Source organism: Stenella coeruleoalba, assembly GCF_951394435.1.
Source record: "Stenella coeruleoalba genome assembly, chromosome: 17".
Classification (NCBI taxonomy): Eukaryota; Metazoa; Chordata; class Mammalia; order Artiodactyla; family Delphinidae; genus Stenella; species Stenella coeruleoalba.
Window position 1 is genome coordinate 29,989,581 of NC_137163.1, and position 13,701 is coordinate 30,003,281.

The 13,701-nt window shown below is 39.1% G+C and overlaps 1 protein-coding gene across 11 annotated transcripts in view; it reads right to left on the reverse strand.

Annotated features, from left to right (window-relative positions):
* Positions 1-13,701, reverse strand: part of OXR1 (oxidation resistance 1) — a 380,712-nt gene that overhangs the window by 99,126 nt on the left and 267,885 nt on the right. For 2 of the 11 annotated variants that reach the window (XM_079902320.1, XM_079902317.1), the window contains exon 1: positions 9,570-9,890. The exons of 8 other annotated variants lie outside the window; for them this stretch is intronic. In XM_079902320.1, the coding sequence (XP_079758446.1) occupies positions 9,570-9,768 (199 nt within the window). In that variant the 5' untranslated portion in view covers positions 9,769-9,890. Of the gene's footprint in view, positions 1-9,569; positions 9,943-13,701 lie in introns of those variants that run through there. One more of the 11 variants, XM_079902315.1, reaches the window with a different exon arrangement.

Here is a 13,701-nt window from a genome sequence, read left to right on the forward strand (position 1 = left end):
AGATCAATGGAACACGATAGAAACCCCAGAGATAAGCCCAACACACACACATGGTCACCTTATTTTTGATAAAGGAGGCAAGAATATATAATGGAGAAAAGACAGCCTCTTCAATAAGTGGTGCTGGGAAAACTGGACAGCTACATGTAAAAGAATGAAATTAGAACACTCCCTAACACCATACACAAAAATAAACTCAGAATGGATTAAACACCTAAATGTAAGGCCAGACACTATAAAACTCACAGAGGAAAACATAGGCAGAACACTTTATGACATAAATCACAGCAGGATCCTTTTTGACCCACCTCCTAGAGAAATGGAAATAGAAACACAAATAAACAAATGGGACCTAATGAAACTTAAAAGCTTTTGCACAGTAAAGAAAACCATAAACGAGACGAAAAGACGGCCCTCAGAATGGGAGAAAATATTTGCAAATGAAGCAACTGACAGATGATTAATCTCCAAAATGTACAAGCAGCTCATGCAACTCAATATCAAAAAAACAAACAACCCAATCCAAAAATGGGCAGTAGACCTAAACAGACATTTCTCCAAAGAAGATATACAGATTGCCAACAAACACATGAAAGGATGCTCAACATCACTAATCATTAGAGAAATGCAAAGCAAAACCACAATGAGGTATCACCTCACACCAGTCAGAATGGCCATCATCAAGAAATCCAGAAACAATAAATGCTGGAGAGAGTGTGGAGAAAAGGCAACTCTCTTGCACTGCTGGTGGGAATGTAAATTGATACAGTCACTATGGAGAACAGTATGGAGGTTCCTTAAAAAACTAAAAATAGAACTACCATAATACCCAGCAATCCCAGTACTGGGCATATACCCTGAGAAAACCATAATTCATAAAGAGTCATGTACCACAATGCTCACTGCAGCTCTATTTACAATAGCCAGGACACGGAAGCAACGTAAGTGTCCATCGACAGATGAATGGATAAAGAAGATGTGGCGCATATATACAATGGAATATTACTCAGCCATAAAAAGAAACAAAATTGAGTTATTTGTAGTGAAGTGGATGGACCTAGAGTCTGTCATACAGAGTGAAGTCAGTCAGAAAGAGAGAAACAAATACCGTATGCTAACACATATATATGAATCTAAAAAAAATTTTAAAATGGTTCTGAAGAAACTAGGAGCAGGACAAGAATAAAGACGCAGATGTAGAGAATGGACTTGAGAACATGGGGAGGGGGAAAGGTAAGCTGGGATGAAGTGAGAGAGTGACATGGACTTATATATAATACCAAATGTAAAATAGATAGGTAGTGGGAAGCAGCCGCATAGCACGGGGTGATCAACTCTGTGCTTTGTGACCACCTAGAGGGGTGGAATAGGGAGGGTGGGAGGGAGACGCAAGATGGAGGAGGTATGGGGATGTATGCATATGTATAGCTGATTCACTTTGTTATAAAGCAGAAACTAACACACCATTGTAAAGCAATTATACTCCAATAAAGATGTTAAAAAAATAAAATAAAATAAAAATAAAAATATTGAGCTGGGAGTCAATATTTTCAAACTCAATAATATAGATTTTAAACTTTTAAAAGCATCTTCTAACCTAAAAAAATATGCTGATTACTGTTTTTCTAATTAACTGATCCCATCTATAGTGAAGTAGTACAGGAAAAAATGCCTGTACTTTCAACCTTTCACTTGCTATTGACTGCTTATCCATAGTCAAAACAGAAATAAACTTTTAAAAATATCCCTCAATTTTTCTTGAACTTTGTAACCATCCTCCTCTAGATATCAGCCTATGTTTCTGCTTCTTTTCATAGTCGAATTTTTGGAAATAAGAGTCTACTTTCACTGTCTTTACTCCATCACCTCCTACTGATTCCACAATGTACTGCAATGTCTTCTGTCTTCCCAGTTCCCTAAACCTGCAAAGGAGAATAAACTAAAGGGCAAATTTGATAGTCTTTTTCAATTTTATTTTATTTGAACTTTAAGAAGCACCCAACTAATTCCTTATCAATGCTCACCTTTCCTTTCATTTGGTAACATCTCACACTCCTTGGTCTCTAACCTGTTGTTTGTTCCCCTTTAATGCTCCTTTCCTCTACCCAGCCAAGGAATTTTTGTGTTGTGTGTGGCTCACTTCTAAGTGAAAAGATCCACGATACAGAGTGCTATAGAGCCTTGCTATTTAAAACTGTGTTCCAAGGACCAGCAGCATTGGCATCACTTGGGAGCTTACTGTGACGGCAGGATCTCGCGTTTCACTCCAGAACTGATTCACCGTTGCATCCACAATAAATTTGAGAAGGACTGTTAGTAGAGCTTTTGAAAGGATTAAACTTGCAGACTGAATAACTGACAGAAGAAACAGGCTTCTTTATACAACTCCCTACCCGTGACAGTAACACTAGCATCTTCAAATCTCTGTCAAACGAATTGTTTTCTAAGGTAGTCATTGTGATAGACTACCTTACAGTTACTAAATACTCTGTATTCCTCCCTGGGGAGGAATATAAAATACACTGTACCAGCCCACTGATGTCAGACTTGGCTATGTGACTTGTTTTTCCCAAGGAAACGTGAACAGAAACCATGAGTCTTTCAGGTAGAAGTGTTAAGACCCAACATTAAACTTCTAAGGTCTTTTTTCCTTCTATCTCAAGACCAGGGCTGTTCCATATAGTGACTACTCCCTAAAAGGCTATTACACATACACATACCTGTGCACACACATCTAGTCATTCCTGTTTCTGCTCCTGATTAAATTAAAATGCTTGGAAAATAAAAGTTCTTCAGGAATTCATGCATAAGAAGCAAATCACCTACTAGAAGAAAAAGAAAACAGTCTAGCTTGCTTAAGACCTCTTACTGAAACATTATTCAATGCCACAAGAATGAAATTATACGAAATTATCAAAATAAAAACTCTAGGAATAATCAAAGGAGTAGCAGGGAGCACTGAACAATTATGTAGTGGAAAAACTATCTGTGACTGGTATAAGTATGACAGCGCTATGTAAGTATGAGAATTGCAAATATGATGTAATGAATATCAGGAGGTGGGGAGAAGAAATATGGGAGATGACACTGCTCATGTTACCTCAAAGAGTTAAAGAAACCCCACCTAAAACTGAAAGAAGAATGTAACAATAATACCAATCTCTTAATATTTTTGCAGATTCTGCTTAACTTTAGACACACCATTTAAGAAATACTTTCTTAAGGCAAACAAATATCTTTCAGTCACTCTTTCCCTCTAACCATCTATCCATCATTTTATACGTATATATTCATAAAACAGATCTTAACAATAATGCCTACCCTAACATTAATGACATCACTATATAGTTGGATTGGAGGTGGCTTTTAAGCTTTAATATTTGTTATGCATGACTTCTTCATAGTTAGCATGCATTAGTTTTACCAAAGTTTATAATCTAGCACCTACCCCTCAGTTAAGACAAACCATCAGATAACTGCATATTTGGGTTGTTTTCGTCCTGTATAGAACTGTTTTTACTACCTTGCATTTTGTTGTCACACCACTGAACTACATTAAAGAACGGTGTTAAAAAATAGCTTTTTGAAATTAGAATCTGTATTTACTATAAAGATGATGAGGACACTTTTTGCTATATTAGAATTCCATGAGAATTTTTTCTCTTTATTCTATCAGGAAAAGTTGCATTTTTCTTACCCGCCTAAGCAACGGGTTTATCTTTATTTTAGTGACACTGTGATTTATGTCTGATCACATTTCCCTTTTTCACTGATTGCTAGAAAACAAAGGCTAATTTCTGGCCTTTCTCTAATACATTAATTTGGTCTTAAAACATGCCCCTTTTTTGTACTAATATTCATTCATTCAAAAAAATGTATCAAGAGTCTCTTAATGTAAGTTTGCTGATGGCCATTAGGGAGTCTTTATAAACACAGAAAAAAACTATTTGCAGTTACTTTATTTTTTGATTAATGTTTGATTTATTGAAGTACAAATATAAAAATCTAGTTTTCCTTTAAGCCTTCAACTGTAAGTGTATTCTATTTATAAAACTAGTACATTTAACACACTTTCTAAGGTGCTTTTGATAGTTGATCAACTCAAACAGAAAACAAACTAAATATCCTTAAATACAAACGAGTAATTAAATTCTCTCACATATATATACTAAATTGTATTTATGCATCTATTATCGTAAACACTTTAATTGCCTCTAACAAGAAAACCTTTCTAAAAACTTAACTCTAGTAAATACATTGCAATAAAGTTTTAAATATAATGAATGTTAAGTTCTCTTAAACATTCCAATAGTTTCAAAATTTAGCTAAATACTTGCACCTTTTAACTTAAAATCACTCAAAAAACAATTACATAAGTATTCATCTTCAATTAGATTCTTAGACTAATTTGTATGCACTCTAATAGGCCTAATTCTCTGAAATATAACAAATATTTTAAAGACCAAATACACTGATTATTCCTAAACTTAATACAAAAATACTAAGCATTTAACAAATTTCATCATTTCCATATTTACTTCTAACCTTAACAAGGGTAAAAGACTTACCCACTAAAGAAAGCAGTGATTCTCAAAGTGTGGTCCCCAGATCAGCAGCATTGGCATTACTTTAGAAGTTGTTAGAAATGCAAATAATGGGTCCTGGCTCATCAGAAACTCTAGAGGAGGGGTCCAACATTTTTTTTTTTATACATATACATATGTTCCCATATCTCTTCCCTCTAGCATCTCCCTCCCTCCCACCCTCCCTATCCCACCCCTCTAGGCGGTCACAAAGCAGCAAGCCGATCTCCCTGTGCCATGTGGCTGCTTCCCACTAGCTATCTACCTTACGTTTGTTAGTGTATATATGTCCATGCCTCTCTCTCGCCCTGTCACAGCTCACCCTTCCCCCTCCCCATATCCTCAAGTCCATTCTCCAGTAGGTCTGTGTCTTTATTCCTGTCTTACCCCTAGGTTCTTCATGACATTTTTTTTCTTAAATTCCATATATATGTATTAGCATACGGTATTTGTCTTTCTCTTTCTGACTTACTTCACTCTGCAGGACAGACTCTAGGTCTATCCACCTCATTACAAATAGCTCAATTTCGTTTCTTTTTATGGCTGAGTAATATTCCATTGTATATATATGTGCCACATCATCTTTATCCATTCATCCGATGATGGGCACTTAGGTTGTTTCCATCTCCTGGCTACTGTAAATAGAGCTGCAATGAACATTTTGGTACATGACTCTTTTTGAATTTTGGTTTTCTCAGGGTATATGCCCAGTAGTGGGATTGCTGGGTCGTATGGTAGTTCTATTTGTAGTTTTTTAAGGAACTTCCATACTGTTCTCCATAGTGTCTGAACCAATTCACATTCCCACCAGCAGTGCAAGAGTGTTCCCTTTTCTCCACACCCTCTCCAGCATTTATTGTTTTAACAAGTCTTTGGGTGATTCTGAGGCACATTAAAGTCTGAGACTCATTGCTTTACTGTAGCCTCAACTACTCAGAGGCAGTTTTGTCCTAAAACACAGATAATGTAAAAGCCTTGAGTTCAGCCATCCTGTGAGGTGAGCAGCAATTCTAAAATGGGCAAATCTACTTCATGCTTGAGAACCAATGGACAAAGGAAACAATATTAAGACCTCAAACTTAGTTGGAGTTACCATCAGAGCAGATTGAGGTTGTTTATCAAGAAGAGATTCTTCTCCCCCTCACCTTAGGAAATGAGACTAAGACTGGCGACATCTAGGGTTATCCTCTTCCATGAGTGACCAGCACCATGAGTTGTTTTTTTAATAGTAACAACTGGTACTCCAAATCCTATACAGGTACTTGGTCTTCTCTGGGTTCAAGATAAACTATTATCTAACTCTTCCTGACAATCTGCATCTGCAATTTCCAACCTAAAATATATCTAAGTTTTCTTACACCTTCCTTGGATTTTACGTTTTCATCTCATTTTAATATCCTTCTGATTCTAAATAAATTTCAGTGGCTATCCATCCTATCCTTTACCTAATTTAACTTGTTTTAACTTTAACATCACACATGATAGAATTTTGCATTCTTCTCACATTTTTTCCTGTCTGACATAACTCTTAGAAATAGGAAGATAACTCTCAAATGGATTCTATATCCCTTATTTCTTTGCCTGGCCCAGATTCTTTGTCAGGAAAATGGGATAATAATAGTACCTATCGGGACTTCCCTGGTGGCGCAGTGGTTGAGAATCTGCCTGCTGATGCAGGGGACACGGGTTTGAGCCCTGGTCTGGGAAGATCCCACATGCCGCGGAGCAACTGGGCCCGTGAGCCACAACTACTGAGCCTGCGCGTCTGGAGCTTGTGCTCTGCAACAAGAGAGGCCGCGACAGTGAGAGGCCCGCGCACCGCGATGAAGAGCGGCCCCCGCTTGCCACAACTAGAGAAAGCCCGCGAAAAGAAACGAAGACCCGACACAGCCAAAAATAAATAAATAAATAAATAAAATTTAAAAAAAAAAAAAAATAGTACCTATCTCACAGAGTTTTTATTAGGATTAAATAAAAGTATCTGCTAGTGCCTGCTCCATAGAAAATGTTCTTAGCCACTCTTATTCTTGTCATTTCCCCAAAAGATACTGTTTAATTGGTAAAAGTAAATGAAAAGAAACTTCAAATAGGAGTGAGATGTATTTAAAGTATACTGTCACCAAGTGGGAGAGCAGAGTTGACATAACAAGGAAGTTTATGATAAAAACTATGCTACAATTAAGTTGAAACTCTAAATGTGTTAAATTTTTTTACTTATTACCATGTGATCTAGTAACTGACTACTTTTAAAGGTTACCCAATACAGGTTTATGGTGATGCCTCCAAACCTGATCTATACTTAAGGTCTAAAAATTTTTTTGAATCAGAACATAATTTACTCTTTAACCAGGAGCAAAAATTGTGTCATAGTGTGTCTTCTTTGTAATTGTTATTAACTAGAGCAATGGTGTGATAAGCTCCTTAATGTGTCTAAGTCCCAATTAGATGTTCCTGAGGGGACTATAATGTTGGAATCAGCAAACACTGAAAACTGGTAAAAGCAAAAGCTTGGAGAGGAGTGAAGGCATCAGTTAACACTGTCAGGTAAGCAGTTTGTTTACAGAAAGAGTTAAAATCAGAAACGTACGACCAAAGTTTTATCTGGTGCATCCTTAAACTGTCAATGGTAAAACTATTTTATCAGCACCTTTACTGAACATGAAATGGTGAGGGGTAAGATCACAAACAACAAATGGAGTCCTGGAGTGTAGCCGATCTACAAGTGTAGAAGTGTCTGCACAAGATATACTGCTACAACACACAGGACATTTGAAAGAACTGAAGGAAGGGTGACAAATAACAGGGAACTTAAGCAGCTGTTATAAAAATCTAAAATAAAGGTAGTCACAAGCAGAAAGAGTAGAAGAAATCCTTTAAACAGACTAACAAATACTCATTCCAAAGGACACAAATGTAAAGAAAAACCCTATACCCGAAACCTATCTGGTAGGCAGTTGCCAAGAAAAGATCTCTCATTTTAAGCAAAGGCTGCCTAGAAATTAATGAAGAACCATTTATTTTTTACCTGTATGTGTACATGTTGCCTCTCAAAGGAGTCAACTGAGGAAGCTATACTTATTCTAAGAGTGGGAGGGGGTAATCAAGTTATTGCTGGGGCATTCATCTTTTGAACTACCTTCAGAACTCTGTAGGCATAACTTTATAGACTTACAATGTTTTTAACCCCAAATGCTATTTAATTTGTAGCTTTACCATCTATCATGTTCACTAATTCTGTTCCAAATGAAAAAAGAGCTCCAGAGTTGAGAACCTTTGAGATCATCCAATCAACCTCATTTAAAATGAGAAAATATACACCCAGAGAGATTAAGTAATTTATACAAATTCTTTCAGCTAGTTAATGCTAGAAGTACCTGTCCACTGACCTTGGTCATAAACTGACATCACAAGGCCTTTCTAACTTGTGTCAAGAGATTTGGGGGCACGATGAATATTAAAGAAAGTGCCATGAGTTCATAAGGCAGCTTCAACAGAAGAGGAATCGGTATAGTATTTTGAAGCTGTAACTCTGAAGGACAGTGTTTGATATAGCAGTGTGCTCAATACATGTTTCTGAATCAATGAATCAGATGTATATATTTGGGCAAATTTGTTAAATTATTCATCATATCCCTTTCCAGGTTAAGTTACACCACATATTTCTCAGTTCTTCATCTACCTAGAGGCTGGTCACATTTCAACTGTTTTCAATTAATCAACTGAGGTCTCATTAAAAAAAAAAATCCTTTATTCAAACACTTTAAAGTTCTGGTCCTCATCCCTGGTCCCACCTTTAAGAGGATTCTGCATCTGATTAATGTCCTTCAAAGCAGAAACCAAGTATCCCCTTTTTCATTTTTCTAATTCCATAAACAAGAATGGTGAAGAAAAAATATTATGTAAAGTGAAGAAAAATTAATAAAAGGGACCATGATAAAATTACATTTTAATATTCAAGTTTCTTCAAAGCTTAAATTACACACACACACACACACACACACACACACAATCAATAGATATCCTCACAGTTTCAGTGCTTTAAAATGAATGTTAGGATGTGGGTCATGGATAGATTTTATATTCTTTGTACTTTTCTCTATTTTCTAAACTAATACTCACATAATTTACTCTCATAACACCAGAATGCATATTAAAACAGGTAACAAGAATAAAATATGATTAGGAGAGGTCTGCCACTTATTAACTCAGGGAAAGCCAACGACATTGGAGAAGTTACCATATGCATGATGCAAATACCGCTTCAGCAAGTGCTTTTAAAAATTCCGTAAGACATCAATGTCCTGTCATTATGACTGATTTTTTAAAGGGCAGTACAACCCCACTATGACAAAAGAAAACTGAACAGGCAGTAGAAATGATAACTGGGGAAAGTTTCCAGGTTCTGCCACCTCAAGACAACACGCAGCCTTTCAAAATACACGACACAAAAATCCACTGGGTTCCCGTGGACGCTAAACATTTTCTTTTCCAAAGCCGTATTAAGTGCTTATGTGAATTCTAACAGTTGTCAAATATCAAATAAAAACAATGACCCAATCCAAACCCAAGTCAAGCACAGCGTTCTTAATGATTTCTAAGAGGGAAAACATGAGCGTCACAATTGGTTCAATATTCACCTCTCACGGAGAGGGAAAAACGAAGGGATCCTACCCTTGAAATAGTTGGCGGGGTAAGGAAAGTCGAGCGTAGGTGAAGAAAGCAGGAAGAGCAGAGCAGGAAAAGCTACGACGCAGACACGAGCAAGTCTTCCGTCCCCAGAGCAGAGCGAGCCCTCCGCTCCTCGCCCCGGTCCCGCCGCCATCCCGGCCCGGCACACCTGCCAACGCCCGGCCCGCACCCCCCGCCCACCCCGTTCACGCCGGCGGCCCGCGGGGCCGCGACCCCAGCGCAGCGCCCACACCTCCGCCTGCCCCCCGCCCTCAGCCCGGGTCGGCCGCGCGGGACGCGAAGGAAGGCTGGGCTCACCGGGTCCCTCCGGGCTGGACGGCGCCGGGGGCCGGTGGGGCGGGGACCCGCACCCGGGGTCCCCCTGGGCGGGCTCCCTCAGGTAATCCTCGAAGCGCACCTGCCGGGCTACGCCGCCACCCCCGAACCCCCGCAGGCGGTTGGCTGTGCCTCGTAGAAGGCGCCCGCTCTTCCCCGTGAACGTGGTCAGGTAGTCCATGCTGCCGCCGGGCAGGCGCCGAGGAGGCCAACGGTTTCCGCCGAGACTCTGTGCTCGCCCACCCACGCGTCCGAGCCGACACTGGGGGCGGTGGCTCCGCACGCCTCACCGGAGGCTGGGAGGGAAAAGGGGAGGGGACGTCCGGAACTTGGCCCCGGGGCGGACCATCAGGGAACTAGGCGTCGGGGGAAAAGAAGCTGGACAAAAGTTTTGAAAAGTTTTTCTTGTTGCTTCCAAACGCCAGTTCGGGCCAAACTTAGCTTGTAAAGTAGATATATACTTCCTGGAACAGAGGCAGCGTCGAAACGCGGCGGCCTTTTAGCAAGCCGAACCGAACCTATCCGCTTCCCCCCACGTGCCTGGCTCCAATGGAGCAGGCCTGCCCCGCCCTACCCCGCCCAGTCCCGACCCGACCGGACTTTCGGGACTGCTGGAGAAAGGGGAGGAGGCCGAGCCTCGGGACCCGAGGGTAGAGCCGGGTATAAGGCTATAAGGGTATAAGGATGGCCCTGGGGAGGCTTCGCTGGATTTGCGGAGAGTTTGGGGGCCTAGGACAGCAGTGTCCAAAAGTTTCTGTGTGTCCAAAAGTTTCTGTGAGTCTCTGTGTGTTAGGGGGAGGGGCACAATCCACAGGAAACTTTTGCAGTTTGAAATTTTGGTGGGCGGGGTGGGTGAGAGGAAGGAGAGAATGTTAGTTTTAAGGTAAAACTAAAGTCGTAGTTAACATAAAACAACCCAGATAAAATGCTTCCTAGGAAGCCTTATGAGACCATCTTTGTAAAATAAAGCATTAATCGTCACGTTCGAAGTTCGCCGTGGCATTATGAACTGATGTTAGAGTTTGACATTCCATGACTCTGGTCCTGTAAGGCAAGGTAATTAGGGCTTCAGTGTGCAACTTTATCCTCCTTTAAGCAGAGAAGGAGCAACGACATTTGACAGACATTTACTACCCGATTTTGTTTCCTGTGAGATCTGGTTATTCTCTTCCTTTCACATCTGTTCATAGCTGTTTTAGTTTTTCCCATGCGGTAAATAAACTTTCTTGGAATTACCAGATTATTAATGCATTTGAAGAAAAGGTTTGAACTAGGAAGTTGAAGAGCTAATCATACCGAACAGTGGAGTCCAGAAAACATCTTTGAGGAACTTAAGCATTTTGCCAAACCATTAAAGATTATCCTCCGCCCTGCCCCCCCCCCCTTTTAAATTATTTGACTGATCTTTTTCCCATCATCACCATTTTCAGCTTAAATTCTTAATAGGTTGGACAAACTTCACCATTCTAACATCAGCATCACTTTTATACTTGGTTAAATGTATAGACTGTCTGGGCTGTACCCCCAGAGTGTGATTTCACAGTGTTTCTGAGTAAGGACCCAGGAATATGCATATTCAGCAACCATCCCTGTGTTCAGATGTGCTGCTTAGGAAAGCACTGCTCCAGACTTCCTTCTGTACCTCCTTGGAACCCATTTGGTAGAGTGGTAAGTGGATCCCAGTTTTTCTGCGATTTCCATTTCATAAGGAAGGAAGCATTACCAAGCTTAGCACCACTTCCAAGATCTCAGAGAGGCTCAGTAAGCTTTACAAATTGAATTTCAATGACTTAAGTCTAATCCTGATTAACTACAGTGAAATCCTTTTTCTAAAATATATTTTACATCTTCAAATCTGCCATTAGTTTGTGATAATCATATCCAAAATAGTGGTTGAGTATTTTATACCTGATTAAATCTGCACTTTTACATCTAACCTTAGTAGGAACCTGTACTCTACCAGTTCAAATACAGGTTTACAAGCAGTTAACCCATCAATTTTTTCTGCTTCTGTTTCATGGAAAGCTAGAGCTGCTGGATAAAAATGTATAACTTTGATGATTAAGTGCTTTACAAGTTTTTATTTAAACTCAGCTAAGCCCTAATGTCTCTAAAATCGTTTTACTCATTTCGTCATCTTTCCTTTTTATTCTTCCCATTTGTTGTCTGACCCATCACCATCCTCCTGAAGTTACCAAATTCATTACGCAAACATGTTACTTGGTCTTCTAAATGACTTAAAATCATAGGCCATGAAATATAAACACTCTCACTTTTCTTCCCCTTTCCTTTTTAATCTACAAGCTCATCTCCATATATTGCCTCAGAAGGAAGGAAGTCCTTACACGTCCATGCCTCTCGTTCTCCAAATTAATTCTTGACCTTAGTCTGGTGTGTGTTGTCTATGACTTGTCAGCCTTATTATTCCTTTGCGTTTTATTATTTTTTCTCTCTCCACTCTGGTTCCTTCCTCCTTATCATGCCATATCACCACATATATTCCTCTCATCCTTTAAGAAAAAAAAAAAGTGTCCTTATATATCGTGCATGCCTCCTCCAGCAAACCTTTGCCTTATTTTTATTTATTTATTTATTTATTTATTATTTTTTATTTATTTTTTTTTGCGGTACGCGGGCCTCTCACTGCTGTGGCCTCTCCCGTTGCGGAGCACAGGCTCCAGACGCGCAGGCTCAGCAGCCATGGCTCACGGGCCCAGCCGCTCCGCGGCACGTGGGATCTTCCCGGACCGGGCACGAACACGCGTACCCTGCATTGGCAGGCGGACTCTCAACCACTGTGCCACCAGGGAAGCCCCCTTTGCCTTATTTTTAAAATAACTTTATTGACATATGATCTTACAAACCATATAATTCATCTGTTAAAAGTATACAATTCAATGGTTGTTAGTATATTTACACAGTTGTTAAACCATCACCCAAATCTAATTTTTGGACATTTCTATTACCCACCAAAGAAACTTCTTGTCCATTTCTAGTACTCCCCATTTCCACCACAGGCATAGACCACCACTAATCTACTTTTTGTCTCTATGGATTTGCCTTTTATAAACATTTCACATAAATGGAATCATACAATATCTGGTCTTTGGTGTCTGACTTCTTTCACTTAGCCTAATGTTTCTGAGGCTTATTCATGTTGTAGCAGGTATTAGTATGTCATTCCTTTTTATTGCCAAATAATATTATAGGGATATATCATATTTTATTAATCCATTTATAAGTTGATGGATATTTGTATTATTCCCACTTTTTGGCTATTATGAGTAATGTTGCTATGAACATCTATGTACAAATTATTTTGTGGACATATGTTTTCATTTCTCTCTATACCCAGAAGTTGAATTGCTGGATTTATTTTTTTGGTATAGAACATATTCTAAGTTTAAGGTATATAATGTGATGATTTGATAGGAGTATATATTGCAAAATGATTACTGCAGTAAAGTTAATTAACATTTCTATAAACTCGTATAGTTACCTTTTTTGTATATGTGCTATGAGAACGTTTAAGATCTACTCTCTTAGCAACTTTCAACTATACAATATTGTTAGCTATAGTCACCAGGTTATATGTTAGATCTCCACGAGTTATTCAACTTGAAATTGGAAATTTGTACCATTTGAGCAACATCTCACCATTTCCCCCAACCTCCAGACCCCAGCAACCACTATTCTACTCTCTGTTTCTATGAGTTCAGTTTTTTTAGATTCCACATGTAAGTGAGATCATACAGTATGTGTCTTTGTCTGACTTATTTCACTTAACATAATGCCCTCAAGGTCCATCCATGTTGTTGCAAATAGTAGTATTTCCTTTTTATGGCTGAATAATATTCCGTTGTGTATCTATATCACATCTTATTTATCCATTCATCCACTGATGGATATTTAGGTTGTTTCCATGTCTTAGCTATTGTGAATAAAGCTGCAGTGAACATGGGGGTGCAGATATCTCTTCGAGATAGTGATTACATTTCCTGTGGATATATACCCAGAAGTAGAATTGATGGATCATACAGTAGTTCTAATTTTAATTTTTTGTGGAACCTCCATACTGTTTTCCATAGTGGCTGTACCAATTTACATCCCCACC